Source organism: Manihot esculenta, chromosome 14 (assembly GCF_001659605.2).
Source record: "Manihot esculenta cultivar AM560-2 chromosome 14, M.esculenta_v8, whole genome shotgun sequence".
NCBI classification, from domain to species: domain Eukaryota; kingdom Viridiplantae; phylum Streptophyta; class Magnoliopsida; order Malpighiales; family Euphorbiaceae; genus Manihot; species Manihot esculenta.
In genome coordinates this window covers 479,693-501,643 of record NC_035174.2, presented here as the reverse complement: position 1 = coordinate 501,643, position 21,951 = coordinate 479,693, and the positions used below count along the sequence as shown (strand labels likewise).

Sequence of the window (21,951 nt, the reverse complement as noted above, 5' to 3'; positions counted from 1 at the left end):
TTCAATTTTCAATTTATTCGGTTCGATTCAATTTTGAATCAAACCGATCGAATGCGCACCCCTAAATACAAGTATAGCTCCCTTTCGTCGCATTATCAATATAATCTCTGTAATATTATCACTAATACAGTGTTTAGTTAAATTCTATTATATAAGATGGTGCAATTTAATTGAATTGCATTTCTCAATGATTTGAAACGAATTGTATTATTTGGCATAACAAAACTTGAAAATATAAAATTCAACTGCATCCTATCAAATCTATGTTTGATATTATTATAACTGAAATTTATTTGTTTCATTTTTTTAAATTATCTTTAATAGTAAAATACAAAATTTTAATTTTATGATCAATCAAAAAATTATATTTAATAAATTTATAAAGATTAACAAACATATATATATTTATTGATAGTATATTAATAAATATAAAATAAATTAACATGTCTTCAGATTTACTTATATATTAATAATAAATAAATAAATAAATATTTTAAAATTAATAGATTTTAGTTAAATATATAAAAATAGATAATTGAGTGAAAACTGTTTTATACTATTATTTTCGTTTAAAAAATATTGTTAGTAAATTTTGTGAAATTCTTTCAAATTCCATAAAAGTTTAAAAGAAATTATAATCAATTACATAAAATTTAATTTTTAAAATTAAATTATAATTTTATTTGAATTAAATAAATAAAATATAAAATTTATTAAATTCCACGGGATTTTAGAAATTAAAATTATTAAAATATGGTGTAAATCTAACGCAATTGAAGATTCTAATTAACAAAAAGGCGAAGTGTCAAAGTTTCTAGATGATTTTATTTATTTGTTTCTTTCCTTAATTTATTTATACTACTAATTATGAAATAAAAAGTTGGAATCTTATTGGCATATGCTGAAATGCAAAACCAGCGATAGTTAGCTCAAGGGTTTAAGCTGGACCACGGAGAAACCCAACCCACCGCACTGCACAGTGCATACCATCTGTGTAACCCCCGCTCCAAGAAATACCACAATCCCATAGCCCGTTTTGACCCCTCTCTAATCTTCCTATCTATAAAATCCTCCTCCTTTCCTTTTTTTGCTTGTATTTTCTTTCGTTCCGCCCAAAAAGCTCTGTCCTTGATCTTTACTAATTTCTCGTTGTATGCTTCTACCTCTCTCTCACTATTATCATATTATATGTATACTAATTTGTTCAATTTATAACGCGTTTGTGTGTGTTTCACTGATCTGGGTACCCATTTATTGCCTTGTTATTCTGCTTTTTCTGCAGGGTTTTTCTGTTGTGTTGAGATATGGCTACAAAGAAGAGCGTCAGCAGTCTAAAGGAAGCAGATTTGAAGGGTAAGAGAGTGTTTGTGAGGGTGGATCTCAATGTCCCTTTGGACGATAACTTCAATATCACTGATGATACCAGAATCCGAGCTGCCGTCCCCACGATCAAGTACTTGATGGATCATGGATCCAAAGTTATTCTTTGCTCCCATTTGGTATGCACTTGCATTGCCCCGATTTGCATACTTTTACCAGCCGTATTTCCTGTTTCTACTTGGATTTTTTATTTGTGGGGATTATCTATCCCTTTAGATCACTCATTTGTTCTGCATGGATTCTTGGGATGTTTATTTGTTATTGTTCATTTGCCCGATCCTTCATTTTTGTGCTGATTCCAATATTCTGCTAATTCTGTCTGTGTTTCTGGTGGTCATATGTCTGCAGATGTGTTTGTACATCACGTGATTACTTCATCTGCCAAAAAAGCTGTTTATTTTAACGCTAACGCTTATAGGATTTGCTTGAATCATGTGGATGTAAACTGATTTGCATGTTCTTCTGTTATCTGATACTGTTTTGATGAATGCATTTGTGGCTATTCTTCTATCGATGATCTAGTTGATATTTCTAATTCTGCTTTCTGCTAACTCCAATGGATATGCATAAAATTCAATTGCATGCTGTTGTGATTAATTTTACTGTGGAACTAACATTTTCAACTATTATGATACAAGTCGCCGTCTTTATTTTTCACTTACCTATTTACCCATTCGATCATTTTCTGCTTGGTTCTGTAATTGGCCGTTTGGATCTATGGTGGTTTGCTACCTGTTCATCTTTATATTTTTGGCAATAGTTTTTTCTTGTTGAAATTATTTATGAATTAGAAGAATATGGCTTTGAAAATGGATTTTTGCCATGATTTCTTTCACATTTGATTCCTGGGAGATCTCTTGCATTCATAGACACTGTTGGTTTTATTGGTATAATCATTTTTTTTAATTGGATTGCAATTGAATTTGCGTGTTCAATTAAACAAGTAAGACTGAAGAAGCAGAGCGTCACAAAATTTCTTAGATGAGCGTTTTTAGGTTTTTTTTTTTTGTGTGTTGCTTTTTATGGCTTTATTTGTCTGAATCTGAATAGGATAATGCTTAACTATCTTGCTCTTCCCATTTGAGAGCTTTTCTTGGAACTTATAATGGCAGAATTATCAGTTTCTTTAGTTGGTTGTAATTTGTATCATCATCTTGTCTTTTTCTGCAATGATTAAATTTTCTCTCCTAGGTTATGTTATTCTTGTTTTCTTCCAATGTTATTGTTATTGATTGATTTTATGTAAATCAACATTTATGCTTGAAGTGATGCTGCCAAGATATATGAGGTTGTATGGGATGCATAAAGTTATTAAAAATAATTGAAATTGATAAGTAACGTCCATTTCTGTGGAATATGTATTATTATTTTGAAAGTTGAAGCTAAAACCTGGTTAAGCATCAGAGGATGGTCAAACTTACTGGTGACAGACCCAAGGAACATGCTTTGTGAGAAAGTCGATAGCTCTTCTACTATGAACAAGACCTGTGATATAGTGTGATTTTTGGCTTACTAGCATGAAATTTTATGAATGCCTCTGAAACATATCTGTCGCATGATTAATGAAATGATTTTGTGATAAATATGATTTTGTTCTAAATCAATTTTTGATAGTGAGCGCTTGTGTAATTATTTTATTTGATTGTGGTTTTCAGGGACGCCCAAAGGGTGTTACACCTAAGTACAGCTTGAAGCCTCTTGTACCTAGGCTATCTGAACTTCTTGGGGTTCAGGTTTGTCTTCATCTCTTTCTCCTCACCACCCCCCCCCCCCCCCCCCCCCCCCCCAAAAAAAAAATTTCTGCCTCATGCACACACATGCTGTTCCTTTCTTTTTGGATTATTACTTGAATTGCTTAGTTTTTCTTATTCCTCCACATGATAGGTTAAAATTGCTAATGACTGTATTGGTGAGGAAGTTGAGAAACTGGTGGCTGAGCTTTCAGAAGGAGGTGTATTGCTTCTTGAGAATGTAAGGTTCCACAAGGAGGAGGAGAAGAATGATCCTGAATTTGCCAAGAAACTAGCTGCTCTTGCAGATGTCTATGTGAATGATGCATTTGGCACTGCTCATAGAGCCCATGCATCAACAGAGGGTGTAGCTAAATACTTGAAACCTTCTGTTGCTGGGTTTCTCATGCAGAAGGTCTGCTTGATGCTTGTTCATTTTCTTTGAACTATTCTTTTGTGAAAGAATGCTGATGTGCTTTTTGCCGTTAGGAACTTGACTATCTTGTTGGAGCAGTGGCAAATCCTAAGAAGCCATTTGCTGCAATTGTTGGTGGCTCAAAAGTATCAACCAAGATCGGAGTGATAGAATCCCTCTTGGGGAAGGTTGACATCCTCATATTGGGTGGAGGAATGATATTTACTTTTTACAAGGCACAAGGGCACTCAGTTGGGTCATCCCTTGTGGAGGAAGACAAACTTGATCTTGCAACTTCACTTATTGAAAAGGCCAAGGCCAAGGGAGTATCTTTACTGCTGCCCACTGATGTGGTCATTGCTGACAAGTTTGCAGCTGATGCCGACAGCAAGGTATAACTTTCAATGGCTATCGGAGTGAATCCTTGCCTACTTTGAGCGAGTGAGAGAAACTTTCATGAACTTCTTAAGAGAAGCTTCTTAGGTCTCTCAATATAGATATGCACACATATTCTCCCTTCTAAGCTTCCACTCTCTCCTACAGACAGAAGAGAAATTAGAAGGTGATACAAAATTAACCATTGTAAATATATGTTCTGAGAGTTCAATGTGATGTGATGTTCTTGCAGGTGGTGCCAGCGTCTGCAATACCAGATGGTTGGATGGGTTTGGATGTTGGACCTGATGCCATCAAGACATTCTGTGAAGCATTGGATACTACCAAAACAATTATTTGGAATGGACCGATGGGTGTCTTTGAGTTTGATAAGTTTGCTGCGGGAACTGAGGTATCTCATTTTAATTTGAACACGAGATAAACTGGTGTTTGCACAATGGTCCTGAGAACTATCTTTTCCTTTTTTAGGCAATTGCCAAGAAACTTGCAGAGCTCAGTGGCAAGGGTGTGACGACTATTATTGGAGGTGGTGACTCAGTTGCTGCCGTGGAGAAGGTTGGGCTAGCTGATAAGATGAGTCATATATCAACTGGAGGTGGAGCCAGTTTGGAGCTTCTCGAGGGGAAACCACTTCCTGGAGTGCTTGCTCTTGATGATGCTTGAGCCAAGTTTTTGCCCGTACTTGCGAAATTTAGTTCTGGTGTATGGTTGGTTTCACACTTCACAGCCATAATGGACTCATAGAACGCTGATCTTAGGCTGTAGATTTGAGTAAATAAATGTTTTCTGGTGAGCATCTTCAAGGATGGATTGGTTGCGGAGTCTGATGTAGTCATTTCAGAATGATGTTTGCTTGAACAATCCAATTAATATGGGTTTGTTTTTCTTATGATCCATATTGACTTTATGCATTGTTCATGATGAATTTAATAAAGAGGGAAAAAGCCGTAACTGTGATTTGCATTCCATGTGAAATGGAGTAACTGGAGCAGGAATCAGACATGTCGAATCCTCTCTGGAGTTTGCAATCAAAATGGTATAGTAACTATGCAAGCGGAGGCTCTATGATAGCTATAGCCGTAACCTATTCCATGGCGAATCCTCTAACCGACACCAAATGGATTGAATTCAAAAGTTAGTGCCCTTGAAATTAATTGAACTATCAAAAATTTATCAATCTATCAATTAATATCATCTTCCGGAATGGGAATCAACTTATGATATACTCGTCTTTTGATTGCACCACCGCAAGCTTCATTCATGTCAAGATTTCCGGAGCCACTCCATCAGGAAGTTTCCAGTCAAATGACACTGCATTTGTGCAAGGAAAAAGCTTCAAAACATTTCACGTTTAATTATGATTTTTTTTGTCAATTTATTCTCAAATTCTATTAGATTTTTTTTTTTAATTTAGTTTTAACAAAATTTGATTCGAAATTTTAAAAATGAAAGTGATGGGAGTTTTAATAATAATAACTTAAGGACTAATACAATTGAAAAATTTTTTTGGTAAAAGATTAAGAATTAAAATTTTATATAAACTATTCAATTAATTTAAATAATAACAGTTTTATAATAGCATTTGTAGATTTAGTCGGTGGATACATTTAAAAAAAGTAGTTTCATAATTGTTTTTGAATTACTTTCATAAAATTTTAATAACTAATTAAATTAAAAATAATATTAATATTAATGTTATGAATTTTATATTCTTTTTTCCTTCTTCCCCATTGTATATTTTTACAAAGAATTATTATAATTTTAAATGGTAAGCCAATTTTAGATTGGTGGATGCAGAGAAGAAAACAGCAACTCGGCTGTGATTAGAGGATATGGAGAAATAATGGTAAAGTTTTAATGGGAAAACTGATGGCGTGGCAAAATGTTATTCGTAAAACTTACATGCTCAGTAACACGTGGACGGGGTGAGATAATTAATTTACTAATTTCAACACACACTCATAAAAAATTAAGAAAAAAACACATTTTCTTTTTTAATTTTCGGTCTCACTCTCTCTCTCAAAAGTCTGCAAATTTGCAGAGAGCAAGGAGAGAGAAATAAGCGGAAGAGAGGTATTCAACCTGCAGCGTTATCCTGTTAATGGAAGTCCCAGCACTTGTCAACTTTCATTGAACGGTAATACCTTTCTGTTCGTATTTACATTTGTTGTATACCTACGTGTTTTCGTAGATCTTCCTTCTTCTTGCATCTCTGATTGAGATCCAACGCAATCATACTTTTTTCGATGTTTGCTTTCCATTTTTTCCCTATTAGATGGAATGTTTATACGCGTTTGATTCTAATGCCTTTTTTTAGATCTTAGGGTTGTAATTCCAGTTTCAATTTTCATTTATTATTTAATATTTTTCTATATATATAAGAAATATCTCTTACGGTCCGTTGCTGAGAAAATGTGGGAATGAAGAGGAAAATTGTACTTTGAAATGAGCTTTTTCTTTCTCATGTTCCATTTTCCTGATGCAAGCGAACGGACTACTTTCAAAAGTTAAATTTTCATCTCTCTACTTTCATTTTATGAAATACTGATTTATGCATCGAGCATCAACTGCATTTCATTCAACAATCAACATTTACGTGCTGCAGTTATTTTGATTCTTAAATAATGGTCTAAATAGCTTTTCTCTGACCAACGAATAATTTGTAGGTTGTTTCTATGAATTAATCTCAAGTACTCTTAATTGAACAAATATTAGGATAGCAATCTAGCAAGCCATGATTTCATGATTTTAATTATTTTTCTTTACTAAATTTTACTTAGCCTTCAAATGTATGTTAGGGCATAAAACTGCATAGCTCTGTTGGATTTAAATTATTAATCTTTGTTTTAGGAGGCTCAATTACCGTCGAAGCTGGAAAATCTATAGTTTTTGCAGCTTCGCTTTTGGTTCTACATCTCATCAGAAGAATTTGGTGATTTCTTGTATCTCATCAGTTGAAACTCTAGTGATTTCACTGGACAGCATAGAGCAATCAAATTCAGCAACCCAGTTCAGGGGGTGACCTGCCCCAAGGCAAGGACAACATCTCATTTCCTGTTGCCTGGAGGGTGAATTCATCCCATAAAATGATGACGCATGATGATGTTGAGGGTGGTAATTTGGGGCATTATCAAGACAGGCCAAGGACTTTCCCCAACATGCGTAGTAAACCTTACACTCCAGTTGTGAGTAACAATGTTTCACTTGCTTGTTTGGATTCTCTGTTGATAAATATTTGATTTAGCTATGTGACTAAAATAAGGACAAATATGGGGGCATAATGTTTATGCACTATGGTTATTGGACTCTATTTTGCCACCTGTAACTGTTTCATGGTCTTTACTGCAACAGTCATTTTTTGCTTCTTTAGGTGAATGATCTCAATTCCATTGAATTTTGGACTATGACTTGCCCCTGTATATTGTTGGCATTCGTTTACATCTAACCTTGTGTAGCTATATGATTTTTGGAACTGCTGATTCAATGTATTAGTAGCAGTGATTAAAAGGAAAGGCCTGAAAGATGAGAAATATATTCTTTTTTGTTTGTGACAACTAAGAAGCAACCTTTTATTTTCTGTAACATTTTTCCCTCGCTATTTGATTTTGCTATCTTCCTTGCACGGATTAAATTGATTTTCCTTTGTACAGCTTGTTCGAGCCCTCCTGGGAATAAATGTCCGTGTTCTTTTTATACTTCTGCTCTTGGGTTTAGGAGCAATCTTTTACATTGGAGCTAGTACTTCTCCAATTATTGTGTTTGTATTTACAATTTGTATCATCAGCTTCCTTTTTTCAATATATCTTACAAAGTGGGTACTATCGAAGGATGAGGGCCCTCCTGAAATGGCTCAGGTACATCATCTCTTTATAATATTTGAACTATAAACGAGTGGACTTGTGCAGCAATTTGCATCACAATTTTGAGGCTCATCTTACTTTATAGATATCAGATGCAATACGTGATGGAGCTGAAGGTTACTTCAGGACTCAGTATGGGACAATCTCAAAGATGGCAATTCTGCTGGCCCTGGTGATCCTCTGCATATATTTGTTCCGTACCACGACTCCACAACAAGAATCTTCTGGTCTAGGGAGGTGAATCCACCAGTCAAAATTAGCCGCAATTTGTTATGGGCGTGTTTTAATATGTAATGACAACATTTTCTTTTTATTTTGTTTCATGCAGGTCAACATCTGCATATATCACAGTTGCTGCATTCCTTTTGGGGTCTTTATGTTCCGGAATAGCAGGTTATGTTGGGATGTGGGTGTCAGTTCGTGCAAATGTTAGAGTTTCTAGTGCTGCAAGGCGGTCAGCTAGAGAAGCATTGCAGGTTCTCCCATTTATGGTCAATTGTAATCTTAATAGTTGGTGAATTATGTCATAACTGGAAAATATGATGTGTAGGTAGCTGTCCGTGCTGGTGGTTTCTCTGCTATAGTGGTTGTTGGTATGGCTGTAATTGGTGTGGCCATCCTTTATGCTGCATTTTATGTTTGGTTGGAAGTGGATTCTCCAGGTTCAATGAACGTTACCGATTGTATGTAACAGATACCCTTCTTTGTGATTTAATTGTGATGAATCTTAGTTTGTCGTCAAAATGAATAGGTTATACTCTTCTTACATTTCATAGTATTAAAGTTTCTCTTCTTTTTTTCCCCCCATTCTTAAGATGGCAGCAATATGACATCATAGAATCACTATCACCTGGAATGGTGATTTGCAGCCTGTTAACCATTTGTGTTGGTAGATACATATTCTATCTCTGTTGATTTTCATGTTTCTCTTCTAGTGCCCCTTCTCCTTGTGGGATATGGTTTTGGAGCTTCCTTTGTTGCCCTTTTTGCTCAATTGGGTGGTGGAATATACACAAAAGCAGCTGATGTTGGGGCTGACCTTGTTGGGAAAGTAGAGCAGGGAATCCCTGAAGATGATCCTAGAAATCCTGCAGTGATTGCAGATCTGGTAATTGCCCATTCCTTTTGTTGCTGATGTTGTGGACTTCTTGTTCCAATGGTGCTTTTAACAGTTGACAAGCTTTTCTTTAAAGATATTCTAAGACGTTTCTTTTTGAATATATGAACTTGGCACATATAAAGGTTGGAGACAATGTGGGTGATTGTGCTGCCCGAGGTGCTGATCTTTTTGAAAGTATTGCTGCTGAAATAATCAGTGCTATGATACTTGGAGGAACAATGGCTCAACGTTGCAAAATTGAGGGCAAGTATTGTACTGTTGTACAATTTCTCTATAGGTCTCAGGACTGTTAGATGTTCAGCTAATCATATTTTTATGATGGTGTTTTACTGAACTAAGATTTGGCTTTTTTCTTTTTTGTGTCTGGATTTTGTGATGCTTTGCCCATATATTTTGTCCACATAAGGCCATCTGTCTTCCTTAGCGAGCTCATTCATCTCCAATTTCTTGCAGATCCTTCTGGCTTCATCTTGTTTCCTCTTGTTATTCATTCTTTTGACTTGGTTATATCTTCCGTTGGAATACTTTCAATTAAGAGCACTCGTGATTCTAGTGTGAAGTCTCCCATAGAGGATCCAATGGCAATCCTTCAGAAAGGATACTCTATTACAATAGTTTTGGCAGTTATCACGTTTTGTGCGGTAATATGTCTTCTGGAATTGAGATATTTTAATGGTCTTGTTAATTGTCAATTGTTGCTGCTGCAATTTTACTGCTGTATTTGTCATTATTCTTGTTTTAATAATATTACTGCTGAGCCTTCATATCCAGATTTGATCAAGCATCATTTTTGCCTTTGATGTGTTTGAGTTCTAACGTAAGGGTTATGTTGTACATATTGCTTTGCAGTCTACTCGTTGGATGCTTTATACAGAACAAGCACCATCAGCGTGGTTTAACTTTGCCTTGTGTGGATTGGTTGGTATTGTCACGGCATATGTTTTTGTCTGGATCACCAAATACTATACTGACTACAAGCATGAGCCTGTACGCACATTAGCTCTTGCTAGCTCCACTGGTCATGGGACTAACATAATTGCGGGAGTTAGTTTGGGTCTGGAATCAACAGCTCTTCCAGTTCTTGTGATTAGTATGTCTATTGTCTCAGCTTTTTGGTTGGGTCACACCTCTGGTCTGGTGGATGAAGCTGGAAAGCCAACTGGTGGGTTGTTTGGTACTGCTGTGGCAACAATGGGAATGCTCAGTACTGCTGCCTATGTTCTTACAATGGATATGTTTGGTCCTATAGCCGACAATGCTGGTGGAATCGTAGAGATGAGTCAGCAGGTAACTTGATCATTATTTCCTTTGTAAAAAATTTGGCTCATCTGGGAATAACATATTGTTCTTCCTTATTTTGTTCAAATTATGTTATATAAATGTATCTCATACAGCCAGAAAGTGTTCGGGAGATAACTGATGTTCTTGATGCGGTTGGGAACACAACAAAAGCTACAACCAAAGGTTTTGCCATTGGATCTGCAGCACTTGCATCTTTCCTTCTATTTAGTGCTTACATGGATGAAGTTGCTACATTTGCCCATGAGCCTTTCAAACAGGTAAATTTATTAAATAATTGTACTTTCACCTAATTATTTATTGTCCTTAATGCTTTGGCACACTTCACCTTGCTTTCCTAATTTCAATTCAATTTCAGGTTGATATTGCCATTCCTGAAGTTTTTGTTGGTGGATTGTTGGGCTCCATGCTTATTTTCTTATTCAGTGCATGGGCCTGCTCAGCAGTTGGCCGAACTGCTCAGGAGGTTGTTAATGAAGTAAGGAGGCAGTTTATTGAGAGGCCAGGTATCATGGTGAGCATCGGTCCTGAGAGGAATTATTCAATGCATCTAATAAGCTTAAAAATAGTCCATCACTCCACCTTTCTCGCAATGAGGAGGGGTGCATTATTTTGTCGGACAGCGAGTTTATTATAGAATTTGCCACCGTTCTTATATTGTTTTTACTTAGGCTTTGGATTCCAAATTATTCACTCTTTTAACATGCTCATGTTAGGACTACGTGGAGAAACCAGACTATGGTCGCTGTGTTGCAATTGTAGCATCTGCATCTTTGAGGGAGATGATAAAACCTGGTGCTTTGGCTATTATATCACCAGTAGTTGTTGGTATGTTAATCATCTTTTTAATATTTCTCCCTTCTCTTGTTCTATTTTAATGCTTCAATTTTTCTCATATCGGTATCTTGTAAGAGCTGATGTTAGTTGTGTTTGTTTTGAAATTGATGGTTGACTATACTGTTGTTATGCAGGCACTTTACCTTCTAGTTATTATTATTTTTGGGAAAGAATAATTTACAGAGCTGTGTGAATTCTAGATTGACCTAGTAAAACACAGCAGATGGAAAGCACGTGTGTTATTTATGAATCTGTTGGGTCTAATTTTAATTTCTGTTTTATCATGAATGGGCAAACATCTCTTTTTTTTTAAAAAAGAAGTTAGTTGTTTTTTAAAAATAACATAGGTTGCAAATAAAGTTTGGAAGTATAATGTCATAGTGACATTAGGCCCTCTTCTGAAGACTATTCTATTAGTGTATTGCCACCAGTTATTTTGGCGATTAATTTTCTTTCTATTGATTGCAGGTTTTCTGTTCCGGATTTTGGGGTACTATACGGGACATCCGCTACTTGGGGCTAAAGTTGTGGCTTCCATGTTGATGTTTGGAACGGTTTCCGGCATTCTTATGGCTCTTTTCCTAAACACAGCAGGTGGTGCATGGGATAATGCAAAGAAGTATATTGAGACTGGGGCACTTGGAGGCAAGGGTAGCGACTGTCATAAAGCAGCAATTACTGGAGATACGTAAGTCTTCTGATTGTATGGTGTTATTTTGCCTCTTTAAGGGAAATGATGATTCCTTATTCTGGTCTTGACAATGGAGGCTAGGGTGATTGAGGATGTAAAGCTCTTTCTGCACCTATGCATGAATATTGGTTAATGAAGAATAAGATACAATATAGTCCCTTGTGCATTTTGGATGAATCCAGTGTCTATGTGATAGGATGATTTAATCCTTCCAAAATTATCAGATTTTCCGTTGCTAATTAATCGCTATTTCTGATTTGATTTGTTTAGCAACAAGTGGTTGTTTCAAATGATTTTTTCTTTTTTCTTTTTTCTTTTTTTTTTTTTTTTTCCGGAGGGAGGGAGGGAATAAGATTTCCTTTTCCTTCCTATTATACATTTTGAAGAAAACACATGGCTATTATTTTTAATATATCTTGCCTGGGTAATTACGCTAAAATCTTGGAAGATGAGTTGTTTATTGTTTGTCTACTTATTTATTAAATTTCTGAATTCTTTGAGATAATTGTGGTAAGGTTTTTGTGGCGTGCAGTGTAGGAGACCCGTTCAAAGATACAGCTGGACCTTCACTTCATGTGCTCATAAAAATGTTAGCAACGATCACGCTAGTCATGGCTCCTGTCTTTCTGTGAAGAGTTGTTGATATCTACTGCAGTTCAACACAGCACCCATAATCATCAAATCTAGATATTTTTTCCCTTCCAGATATACATACAATTACATATAGGTGTTTGATGGACATGAAGGGTGCCAATTGCTTGAGGTGCTGAGTTTTTGGAAACCAAATAAGAGAAGTTAGTAGACTGCTCAATTAAGCGGGGTTGGTAGATGCATATTTTAGTTTTGTTAGTGTGCTTACACGTAGAGAGCAATGCTGATGCAGCAGATAGAATGTAGCTTTCTTGTTTAATTTTATATGTTATTGTTGGAGGATGGTGCCTGCCTTGATGTTCCTTTTTACAAGCTCTACCAGGATTGCGCTTGTAAAGATCCTTAGCCCAACTATTTTGGTCGCATCCGCTGAAATTTGATGTTATGGCGTCTCTATCATAGGAGGCAATACCTCATGGCATGTCGTGTATAGGGAAGTAAGGCGTTTACGCAGAGATCTGACTTGGAAACTTGATTTGTGAATATTAATGGACAATTTCTTGTTTTTGGATTTGCAGAAATAATTATTTAGCTTATTGGTACCTAATTTCTTTTTATTTTGTTTATATAATTGTCTTTTCGAATAATCTAAAGTTTGTTGAATTGTATTTTAATTTAATTGGCATAGTACTTGCACAAATGCATTTAATTTTAATAGAGGTTGCCATGAATAACTAGATGATCCTAGTCTCAGAATATACGATACGAACCATTTTTATTTCAAACGAAATATTTTTATCATGTAAAAAAAAAATAACTCGTACTTATGGACGAAAGTATTGGGAGATTTTATGGTAACTTTATTTATTTTGTGAGCACTTATCATTAAATAAATTATTAAATTTTCATTTTGTAATAAAATACAAAAAATATATATAACAATCTATCTGCATGGAGACGTGAATGCTGAGATCCTATTTCATTTTCACTTAATGACCCCAAAATATGTGAGGCCCAAACCAAACCCGTTCCTTCGGCCCGAAAGGTCCAAAAGCCTTTTCGTATCACAGTCGAGTGTATCAATCTCCTTATCTGATGACTGACGGATGCTCAAAGAATTCTTCGTTTCAGGGAAGGAAGGGCTCTGTTCTCTTTTAATATTTGAAACCCTAGAAGAACCCATCGCTATCTGCCACATCAAATGGAACAACCGCCACTCCCAAATACTAATCCCCAAGCCCCATCCAAGGATTACAACAAACCTCCCAAGAAGAAGCCACCAACCCCTCAAGAACTCATTTCCCACTACCAAACTCAAGGCCTGGACTCCCAAGAAGCGTCTGTCAAGGTCATTGAGGATCTCCAGAATGTGCTCTTTAGGGTTATCTCCTCTAACAATAAGAACAGGAAGGACAAGCTCGTTTCTGAGACATCAAGAAAGGTTGATATGGTCAACAACAGACTCGCTGTTCTTGATATGAAGTTGGATTCCAAGCCTGGGTATGTGGAGACTTTCGCTATTGGGCTTGCTTCTGGGGCTGCTTTTAGAGGGATCGAAAGTGTCTGGCCTCATGTTTTGGGGGGTGTTGGCCAGATTTGGAATGCTGTCACTAGTGCCACTAAACCTCCTCCTTGATTGAACGAGGGAAACGCAATTTGGGGGTTTTGAATTGTTGACATTTGGGGGGATTATGTGTGTTCAATGGTAATCTTGGAAGATTTTGATTGGAGTTATTGTACTAGTTTGTCACGTTCAGTGAAGAATGTTCTACCTAGATTGAAAACTTTTAATTTTTAGCAGTGTACACAATCTTCTCCCTTGGGAATAATCGTGTTGAATGTTAGTTATTTTTTGGTGAATGGGAAGAAACATATCTTTTTCTATTTGTTATTTGCAAAATTATTAACATGTCCATATTAATTTCTGAGACCGAGAGTTGGGCAATGAGGAATTTATTCAGAAGGCTCCAAATTCTTTTCTCGTGTTCCAAATTTTGATGTTTATTGCAAACTAAGATTTGACCTTATCTGGAAATCGAACAAAAAGTCCTCAACTTCCTCGGGGGAACGATTGAAAGAAGCATTTGTGCTTCCTCAGATGCAAGTTCAGAAAAGGGGTGTAGGATATTTTCAGAAAATCAGAATGAGTTTCAACTAGAACCTTTGATATGATGGAGGTGAAGTATGGAAGTTGATCACTTGGTCTTGACAGATTGTGCAGCATATCATCTTTTTCATCATATGCCAGGATGCTACTTTGTGCGGCTTCTCATTATAAACACAGAACAGTTGTCGTCTAGTCCCAAACATCTACAGTGTAATAATGAATTCAAGCATTATGTATTTCTTCAGAATAAAGAAATACAATTACAAGGTTCATAGCTTGTTTATTGTTTCGGATTGTTAACTGTAATTCTTTATCCCAGCATCCGAAACAAGGGGTATGGATGAATTTAGTTGTTTACTATTTTGTTGTCCCAGAATCGTTATAGCTTATTGGTCATGGGCTTAATTGTTGTCCTTTGAGTATGCACCGGTTCATTTGAATCATAGCATGCCCACTACCCACAAAAGAGAAAAAAGCCAAGCAATGAGTTCGAGCTCAGTGGTGAGCCTTTCTCTTACTCTTCTTCATTTGTATCACCGTTTTTTCCTCAGTTCTGCTCTATATGTTGTAATTCTTGAAACGCATTCTTATTGAGACTGGTTGTAATATAAATATTTATAAAATTAGCAATGCCCATCAACTGGCATCAAACACTCTATTCTATTCGTTCTTTGCTCTCACAGCGTCTTTTTTGTAGTTAATTATCTGAGCAATGTGCAATATATTACAAGTACCAATTTCAGTTGAGGTGAAAAGAAGGGAAAGATATTGAATCTGACCATCTTGATGTTGATTAGACTGTTTTTCATATACGAAAATAACTAGATTTCATTATGTTTGGATACAGGCCACATCTACTAGCTGCTCAATAGGATAATAAAAAACACTAGTCATATACAACAAGTGGTATTATCTGACTTTGAGGAATTAAAATATATCTCTATTTTTAAAGATATTTATATTACTTTGTTTACGAGAAATAACAATCAACTTTTGAAGGATATCGAAAAACAAAAAACTTTTCAAGGATGGGATGGGATGGTCACAGCTGCAGAGAATGAAAGCGAGGTTTCGTTTGGGATTCCTCCTTCGGCATGGTATTGGTCCCTCCATCCGTCGCACGTGATTTGTAAGTAGAATTAGAAAGGAAAAGGTGCGACACACCACGTGCCGCCTCTCCCCTCCTGATCCTGAATTAGACGATCCGCTTCAAAAATTTTTCGGAAATAATGAAATCTTTTACATTTATTCTGGATTAAATAAATTTAATTTCAAATTTTGACAATTAAACTCTTCTATTTTTATTAAAAGTTAAATAAAGTTTAATATAATATTAAATATTTTTTTATAATTTAAAATATTTTTTAATTTTTAAAAATGTATAGAGATAATAAATAATTTTTAAAATCATAAAATACAATTTTATTATATATAAAAATAATATTATATTAAATGAAATTTTATTTAATTTTTAAATAAAAATATAAAAATTTAATCTTTAAATAAAATGCAGGACTCTAATTGATTATACTCAAATTTTTTCCAATGCTCATTCCTATTCCTTCACTTTCTTCTTTACTTTTACCTAAATTGTTATCATTTATCCAAATAAAAAGTTTTTTTTTTTTTTTTTTCCAGTTATGGACAGTTTTTCAAATCAGTGTCAAAATTAATTGAATTATTATTTTGAGTACCTTTAAATTTAATTTCACATGAAAATTAATTTAATAATTATTAAATAAAATATGTCCATAATTTGATTAAATTTTATATAATGAATACATAACATTACTGTTACTTTTATTTTTATATGCGTTTCCGATAGATTACGCAGCATCTCCTTCCTACAATTAATTTATGCAAATTAAAGCTTTCACTATCCTGATATTTAAAAAGAAAATGCAACATATTTTTACTTTTTTTTTTTTCTAATTATTAGATTTTGATTTATGTATTAAATTAAATAATTTCTCCTCAAGGGTAAAAAAGGAAATCAAATGTACAGGTTAACCTTTTTCACGGAATATCCAAGCCTAGGAGACCCTCATGCTCATTAGAGGTCAGCCCCAGGCGCAGGCGCAGGCACTGGCCGAGAGACGTAGAGATCTCCCCGCCCCGCCCCGCCCCCTTAAAAAGCGCCCCAACTTCTCCACTTGAAAATCGCAAAACCCTAAAGTTTAACACACATCATAAATATCTCTTCTCTTTCGTATCCATGTCTCCTTCTCAATCTCAGTCTCAGGCACGTCTATTTCTCCTTTTTCTTTGAAACAACAAACCTCTGCTTTCCTATTATTATTTTCTGAAATTTTACTTAATACTACTGTCAAAAGGACAAATTATGGATTTTGAAACGGAATCGCAGAAGAAGAAATTTGGAGCTGGGGTTTTCGGAGATGTCCACACTGTCACTATGATGCTTCCCAAGGAGCTTCACCTCGATAAGATGGATCCTCCTCGTCTTTCGTCTCCTCCTTCTCTTGACCTCCGATTTCAACTCCCTCCTTTCAAGCTCTCTGTTAGAGTACGTGCTTTCTTATTACTACTTCAGTTTGTTCCTATGTTTTTGATACTTGGAGGAAGGGAGAAAATATTTTAAATTTTTTAATAACAACCCTCATTCGTTTAACTCGACTTATTTCAATAAAAACAAAAGCCCTTATTGAAATCGCGTTTATTTCAATGAATGGCTCTTATCGTTGATCTTCATTCGTCAGCAATGTGTGTGAATCAAGCTAAAATTATCATCTTTTTTATTGGACAAGGAAAAAAGGTAATGTCTTTATCAATTTTTACTCATTGAAGATTTGAAAGGATTAAGGAGTTGAATCCCATTAGCTTTCCCTTTTCCTTCTGTAAGCACCCATCTACTTGGTGGCTAAGAGAATTGAAAATCTTTCAATAGGAATTTTTAGTTGAGCTGTGACAAATGCATGATTTAGGTTTAACGGTGTGTATGTTTTACTGAATTTCATCTGCAGCTTGGTCAATTTTTTATTTGAGATTTATGGACTTTTTTATTTTTATGTCTTCTCCATCTATGTTTCTTCTCATTAATTGCTGTGTGTACTTATTTTACGAAATATGTTATTGGTTTGTAGCAAATACTTACCTTTTTATTTTACGCTAACACAAACCCACTCCATGTACATGCAACTCAGGATTTCGTTAAATCTAGAGAAGTAGGTGAATTTCTCAGTGGGGCTTTAGCTGGGGCTATGACCAAGGCTGTACTTGCTCCTTTAGAAACCATCAGGTTAGTGTTGCTTGTTTTCTAGTTCTTTTTCATTTTTATGTGCTTTTTTTTCTTCTCTCCACTTCATTTACGTAATCATCTTTCCATATGCAGTGCAGGCAAAACTTTAGTGTTAATAAAAATAACCTGATTAATCATAATGGATAACTACTTAACCAATTTGTAGTTCTTTTTTCTTAGACAAAAGTCATCACATCATCATGGTGAAATAAAATAATTAATGAATAAAAATTTTAAGCTTGGACTGAGCTAATAACAAGAACAACTAAGCTTTAATCTCAAATCAATTGGAGTAGCTATATGAATCCTTTATCACTATTTAGCTCAGTTAAACACCAAGTCTTTCAAGACTTGTAAATTCTTTGCTACTACTCTCAATGTCATCTTAGGTCTTTCCTTTGGCCTCTCACTCCTTCTCTTACTAACTTATCACACTTCTGAACTGGGCATTTCGAGTGAGCCTAATTGGAGAAATTAATCCAATAATAGATAGACCTCTGAGTTTCTTTTTAGCCTATGAGCAGGCCATATTATTATCACCCGTCAAACATTTGCCAATTCTTAACATGCCAACTGTGCAGAACAAGGATGGTGGTTGGTGTTGGATCTAAAAACATCTCTGGTAGTTTCCTTGAGATCATTGAGCAGCAGGGTTGGCAAGGTCTTTGGGCTGGCAATGCAATTAACATGATTCGCATAATCCCTACCCAGGCAATTGAGCTTGGAACTTTTGAGTGTGTCAAGCGGGCAATGACATCAATGCAAGAGAAATGGAATCAGGCTGACTGTCCCAGAGTGCAAATTGGTCCTGTCAGCTTGAACTTTTCTCTCTCGTGGATTTCCCCAGTTGCTGTAGGCGGCGCTGCTGCTGGAATTGTTAGCACACTTGTGTGCCATCCTCTTGAAGTTCTGAAGGTATTGTTTCAATAGTTCTTGTCTTTAAACCCTAAAATGATCAAGCTGAACTTTTTTTTTTATTTTTATGTTTGAACCTCATTGATTGAGGGACTGGCCTTGTCTGCTGGTCCACTTCATATTCTTCATAATGATGTCATAATCTTGCTTTATTACCTTTCTAGGTTCCTACCTCCCTTGTACTGTTGTGTAAAACCTAAATGGTTTGTGTTCGGTTTGGGATCATGCTGAAACCTTTTTCCTTTTAAAGTTTTGTCTTGAGGATCTTCAAGGAATTAGTGAACACAGAAGCTTATTTTATATATGTCATGCAAACTTGATATTTCTGTTGTATTTGCTTACAGGATCGATTGACTGTAAGTCGTGATCTATACCCTAGTCTAAGCATTGCGATTAGCAAAATTTATAAGGATGGAGGGATTGGTGCCTTTTATGCTGGTATTTCACCTACACTGATTGGCATGCTTCCTTACAGTACATGTTACTATTTCATGTACGAGACAATGAAGAATTCCTACTGTCAATCAAAGAAGAAGAAGTCATTAAACCGTCCAGAGATGCTCTTGATTGGAGCTCTTGCAGGTGAAAAACTAAGAATTAGTGTTTGTGCATATAAAAATTTGCTTTGACTTTCCAGAGTAATATTAGAAAAAAAAAATGTTGTCCTTTATGTATTAACAGGATAATGATGTAAGACAATTGTGTACATAAATACAATACAGTGGCATAGGTAATACCATGCAAATATGCAATTATCTTGCATCAAAATGGCTTCCTCACTTGCTTGGGAATATTGATTTGTTTTTCAATCTCTTCTAAATTATAATAAGTAAACTGAGGAAACCCATAGGAGCTTCAGATAGTTGATAAGAACAGGCATTGGTTGAGAATGTTTAAACACGTTCTTTAGTGTGAGAATTTTTCATCAAGATATAATTTTTGCTGATGACTGCTATTGCATTTTTCATGTCAATGCCATCACATATTTCAATTTTGTATGGCAGGTTTTACAGCTAGCACCATCAGCTTCCCGTTGGAGGTTGCCAGGAAACGACTAATGGTGGGTGCTTTGCAGGGCAAGTGTCCACCTCACATGGCTGCAGCACTTTCAGAAGTCATTCGGGAGGAGGGTTTGATGGGACTTTACAGGGGCTGGGGTGCGAGTTGTTTAAAAGTGATGCCTTCCTCTGGAATCACTTGGATGTTTTATGAAGCTTGGAAAGATATACTGCTTGTTGACAAACGGCTTTTATGAGTAATGGCATTGGTGAGAGTTGGCATTAATCCCTTCTGGGGACTGGGGGTAATGTCGGAATCATCAGTTATAAACAAACATATAAGGTAGAAAATGGTAAGCAGTTGGCTGGAGGCTGCCATCTGAGATCAAGGATGGATATCCTTCCCTTCACATTGACAATTATGGGATAGGGCTGTTCTTTTATGCATGCCCATTTCAAGTTCTGACCAAGAAGATATTGGCTGAGCAAGAAATTTTGGTCCCCCAATTGAATATCTTTGATATGTACCAAACCATTTATATTATTTAACAAAATTGCTCCCATATGATTTTTTTGGGGGGGGCCTCGCGTCATGCGTTCTTTCATATGTATTAACATTTTTTTTTTCCTTTTAATATACATTTTTAAATAGCAAGCAATGATTAGATTTATGAGTGATGGAGAAGCCAAGCATATCAAACCCTTCCCTTTCTCCTCGTATGAGGCAAATACTCGGTGATAGAAATGCGTGCGTGTGGACAATGTGTTGAGAACGACTTTGGTTTAGCATATAAGATCTTGGCCTTTACGGTTGGTTGCTTTCATTCTCGCTTCAAAGCTGAAATTGGTCAAGCATTTCGTTCCTGGCTAGTGGTGTTTGGACTTTGATCCTTCAGTTTAAGAGTAGTATCTGTAAACCGTTGATGGCTTTTTGGGAAAATTGAAAAAAAAACTTACGTTTGGTATCCAGCTATTTCATTCTTTCTTTCACACACAACTGCAAATGGATACTCCGTAACATAACATAGCCATTTGTCGATTTTCTTCCTGATTTTTCTGAATTGTCTTTGTTTTCCTTTTTGTTTGGTGTAGTTTACTCTAAGCTTGGGTATCGATATATGCATGAGGTTTGGAGCTAGAATAGCAGAATTACGAGTGGATATCTCAAGGAGAGGTAGAAATTCATAACTTGGAGAATGAGAGCAATTAAGAACATATTTGACAAGACTTGTTTTCGAGAAAAACGTACTTCTAAAAATATTAAATAAATTAGTTATTTGTTCGCATGTATTAAAATATTTTATATTAATATAATATAAAATTATTTTATAAAATAATATATTTTTTGTATGAATTCACTTCCATATATTTTCTCTTTTATATTTAGATTTCAAATTTGAAATTATTGATGGATAGAAAATATATTATTTTATTTATTATAATTCAAAATAATATAAAAAAAATTATTAATTAAATATATGATCTATTGTCATAACAATAAAGAATAATTTGAATCGATAACCGTAAAAAATAATCAGAAATTCAATTAACATGCATGATTTTCGATTTAGAATTAATCAAGTACAAATCATACATCAATAAATTTCATTTTATTAAATAAATTAAAAATTTTAGTGCTTACTATTATATATTATTAATATCTCAAATTCTATTAAAAACCTACGTTTTTAGAAAAATAAAATTTATTAAGTTTTAATAAAGGTGAATGACAATTACAGCAATTTCAATCGCAGCAATGATGGTGGCGATAATTGTTTGAATGAAAGAATTTCAATATTTGAATGACTCTCGTCCAATTTCTATTTATTCAAAATGATTGAGTTGGCTGGAAATAGTTGTGTCGTAATGCATTTAAAAATAAAAAAAAAATATATGTGAAACATTATATGAAATGAGGATTGTGCTAGTAAATTTTATATATAATGAATATAACCATTAAAATTATAAATATAAAAAAGATAAAAATTAATAATCATCAATATAATAAATTGTACTTATTATATCAAAAAAAGTAGAAAATAAAAAAATCATATAATAATAATAATAATAATAATAATAATAATAATAATAATAATAATAATAATAATTTATTTAATATATATATATATATATTAATTATTATTTTATAAAAAAATAAAATTAAAAATATATAAAAAGTTATAAACTCCCATATATTCATTATTATTCACATAAAAAATTGAAAATATATAGCATTAATTAATTAATAATATTAGTTATTTTATTGTAATTAATATATTATATTAAAAAGCTGTAAAAAATTAAAAAGTCACATATTGATAATAATAATAAAAAATTAAAAAATCTCATACTAATA

General features: G+C 34.6%; 4 protein-coding genes across 7 annotated transcripts; all 4 read left to right on the top strand.

The window, feature by feature from the left end:
- Positions 1-887: 887 nt before the first annotated feature.
- On the top strand, positions 888-4,810 carry LOC110599758 (phosphoglycerate kinase, cytosolic). The gene is made up of 7 exons (XM_043950797.1): positions 888-1,151; positions 1,283-1,499; positions 3,036-3,113; positions 3,265-3,525; positions 3,600-3,917; positions 4,154-4,312; positions 4,390-4,810. Exons 2-7 carry the CDS (start codon positions 1,305-1,307, stop codon positions 4,582-4,584), a joined length of 1,206 nt encoding a protein of 401 aa, XP_043806732.1. The 5' UTR covers positions 888-1,151; positions 1,283-1,304; the 3' UTR covers positions 4,585-4,810.
- Positions 4,811-5,880: 1,070 nt separating this feature from the next.
- Positions 5,881-12,921, top strand: LOC110599668 (pyrophosphate-energized membrane proton pump 2). Of its 3 annotated transcripts, none has more exons than XM_021736180.2 (15): positions 5,881-6,058; positions 6,772-7,106; positions 7,572-7,775; positions 7,867-8,018; positions 8,110-8,257; positions 8,332-8,464; positions 8,717-8,889; positions 9,024-9,144; positions 9,355-9,542; positions 9,751-10,188; positions 10,296-10,460; positions 10,559-10,714; positions 10,917-11,028; positions 11,506-11,725; positions 12,261-12,921. In XM_021736180.2, the coding sequence occupies exons 2-15, from the start codon at positions 7,008-7,010 to the stop codon at positions 12,358-12,360; spliced, it is 2,409 nt and encodes an 802-aa protein (XP_021591872.1). In that variant the 5' UTR covers positions 5,881-6,058; positions 6,772-7,007; the 3' UTR covers positions 12,361-12,921. The 3 variants fall into 3 exon arrangements, with proteins under 3 accessions (XP_021591872.1, XP_021591871.1, XP_021591873.1); XM_021736179.2 differs by having other exon boundaries at positions 5,902-6,058; positions 6,876-7,106; XM_021736181.2 differs by lacking the exons at positions 5,881-6,058; positions 6,772-7,106 and having other exon boundaries at positions 7,636-7,775; positions 7,874-8,018.
- Positions 12,922-13,399: 478 nt separating this feature from the next.
- LOC110630938 lies at positions 13,400-14,203 on the top strand. The gene has a single exon (XM_021778589.2). It carries the CDS (start codon positions 13,521-13,523, stop codon positions 13,953-13,955), a length of 435 nt encoding a protein of 144 aa, XP_021634281.1. The 5' UTR covers positions 13,400-13,520; the 3' UTR covers positions 13,956-14,203.
- Positions 14,204-16,492: 2,289 nt separating this feature from the next.
- LOC110600183 (probable mitochondrial adenine nucleotide transporter BTL1) lies at positions 16,493-20,280 on the top strand. Of its 2 annotated transcripts, none has more exons than XM_043950678.1 (6): positions 16,493-16,668; positions 16,792-16,950; positions 17,588-17,682; positions 18,264-18,597; positions 18,942-19,179; positions 19,602-20,280. In XM_043950678.1, the coding sequence occupies exons 1-6, from the start codon at positions 16,642-16,644 to the stop codon at positions 19,850-19,852; spliced, it is 1,104 nt and encodes a 367-aa protein (XP_043806613.1). In that variant the 5' UTR covers positions 16,493-16,641; the 3' UTR covers positions 19,853-20,280. The 2 variants fall into 2 exon arrangements, with proteins under 2 accessions (XP_043806613.1, XP_043806614.1); XM_043950679.1 differs by having other exon boundaries at positions 16,506-16,668; positions 16,760-16,950.
- The last annotated feature ends 1,671 nt before the right edge of the window (positions 20,281-21,951 follow it).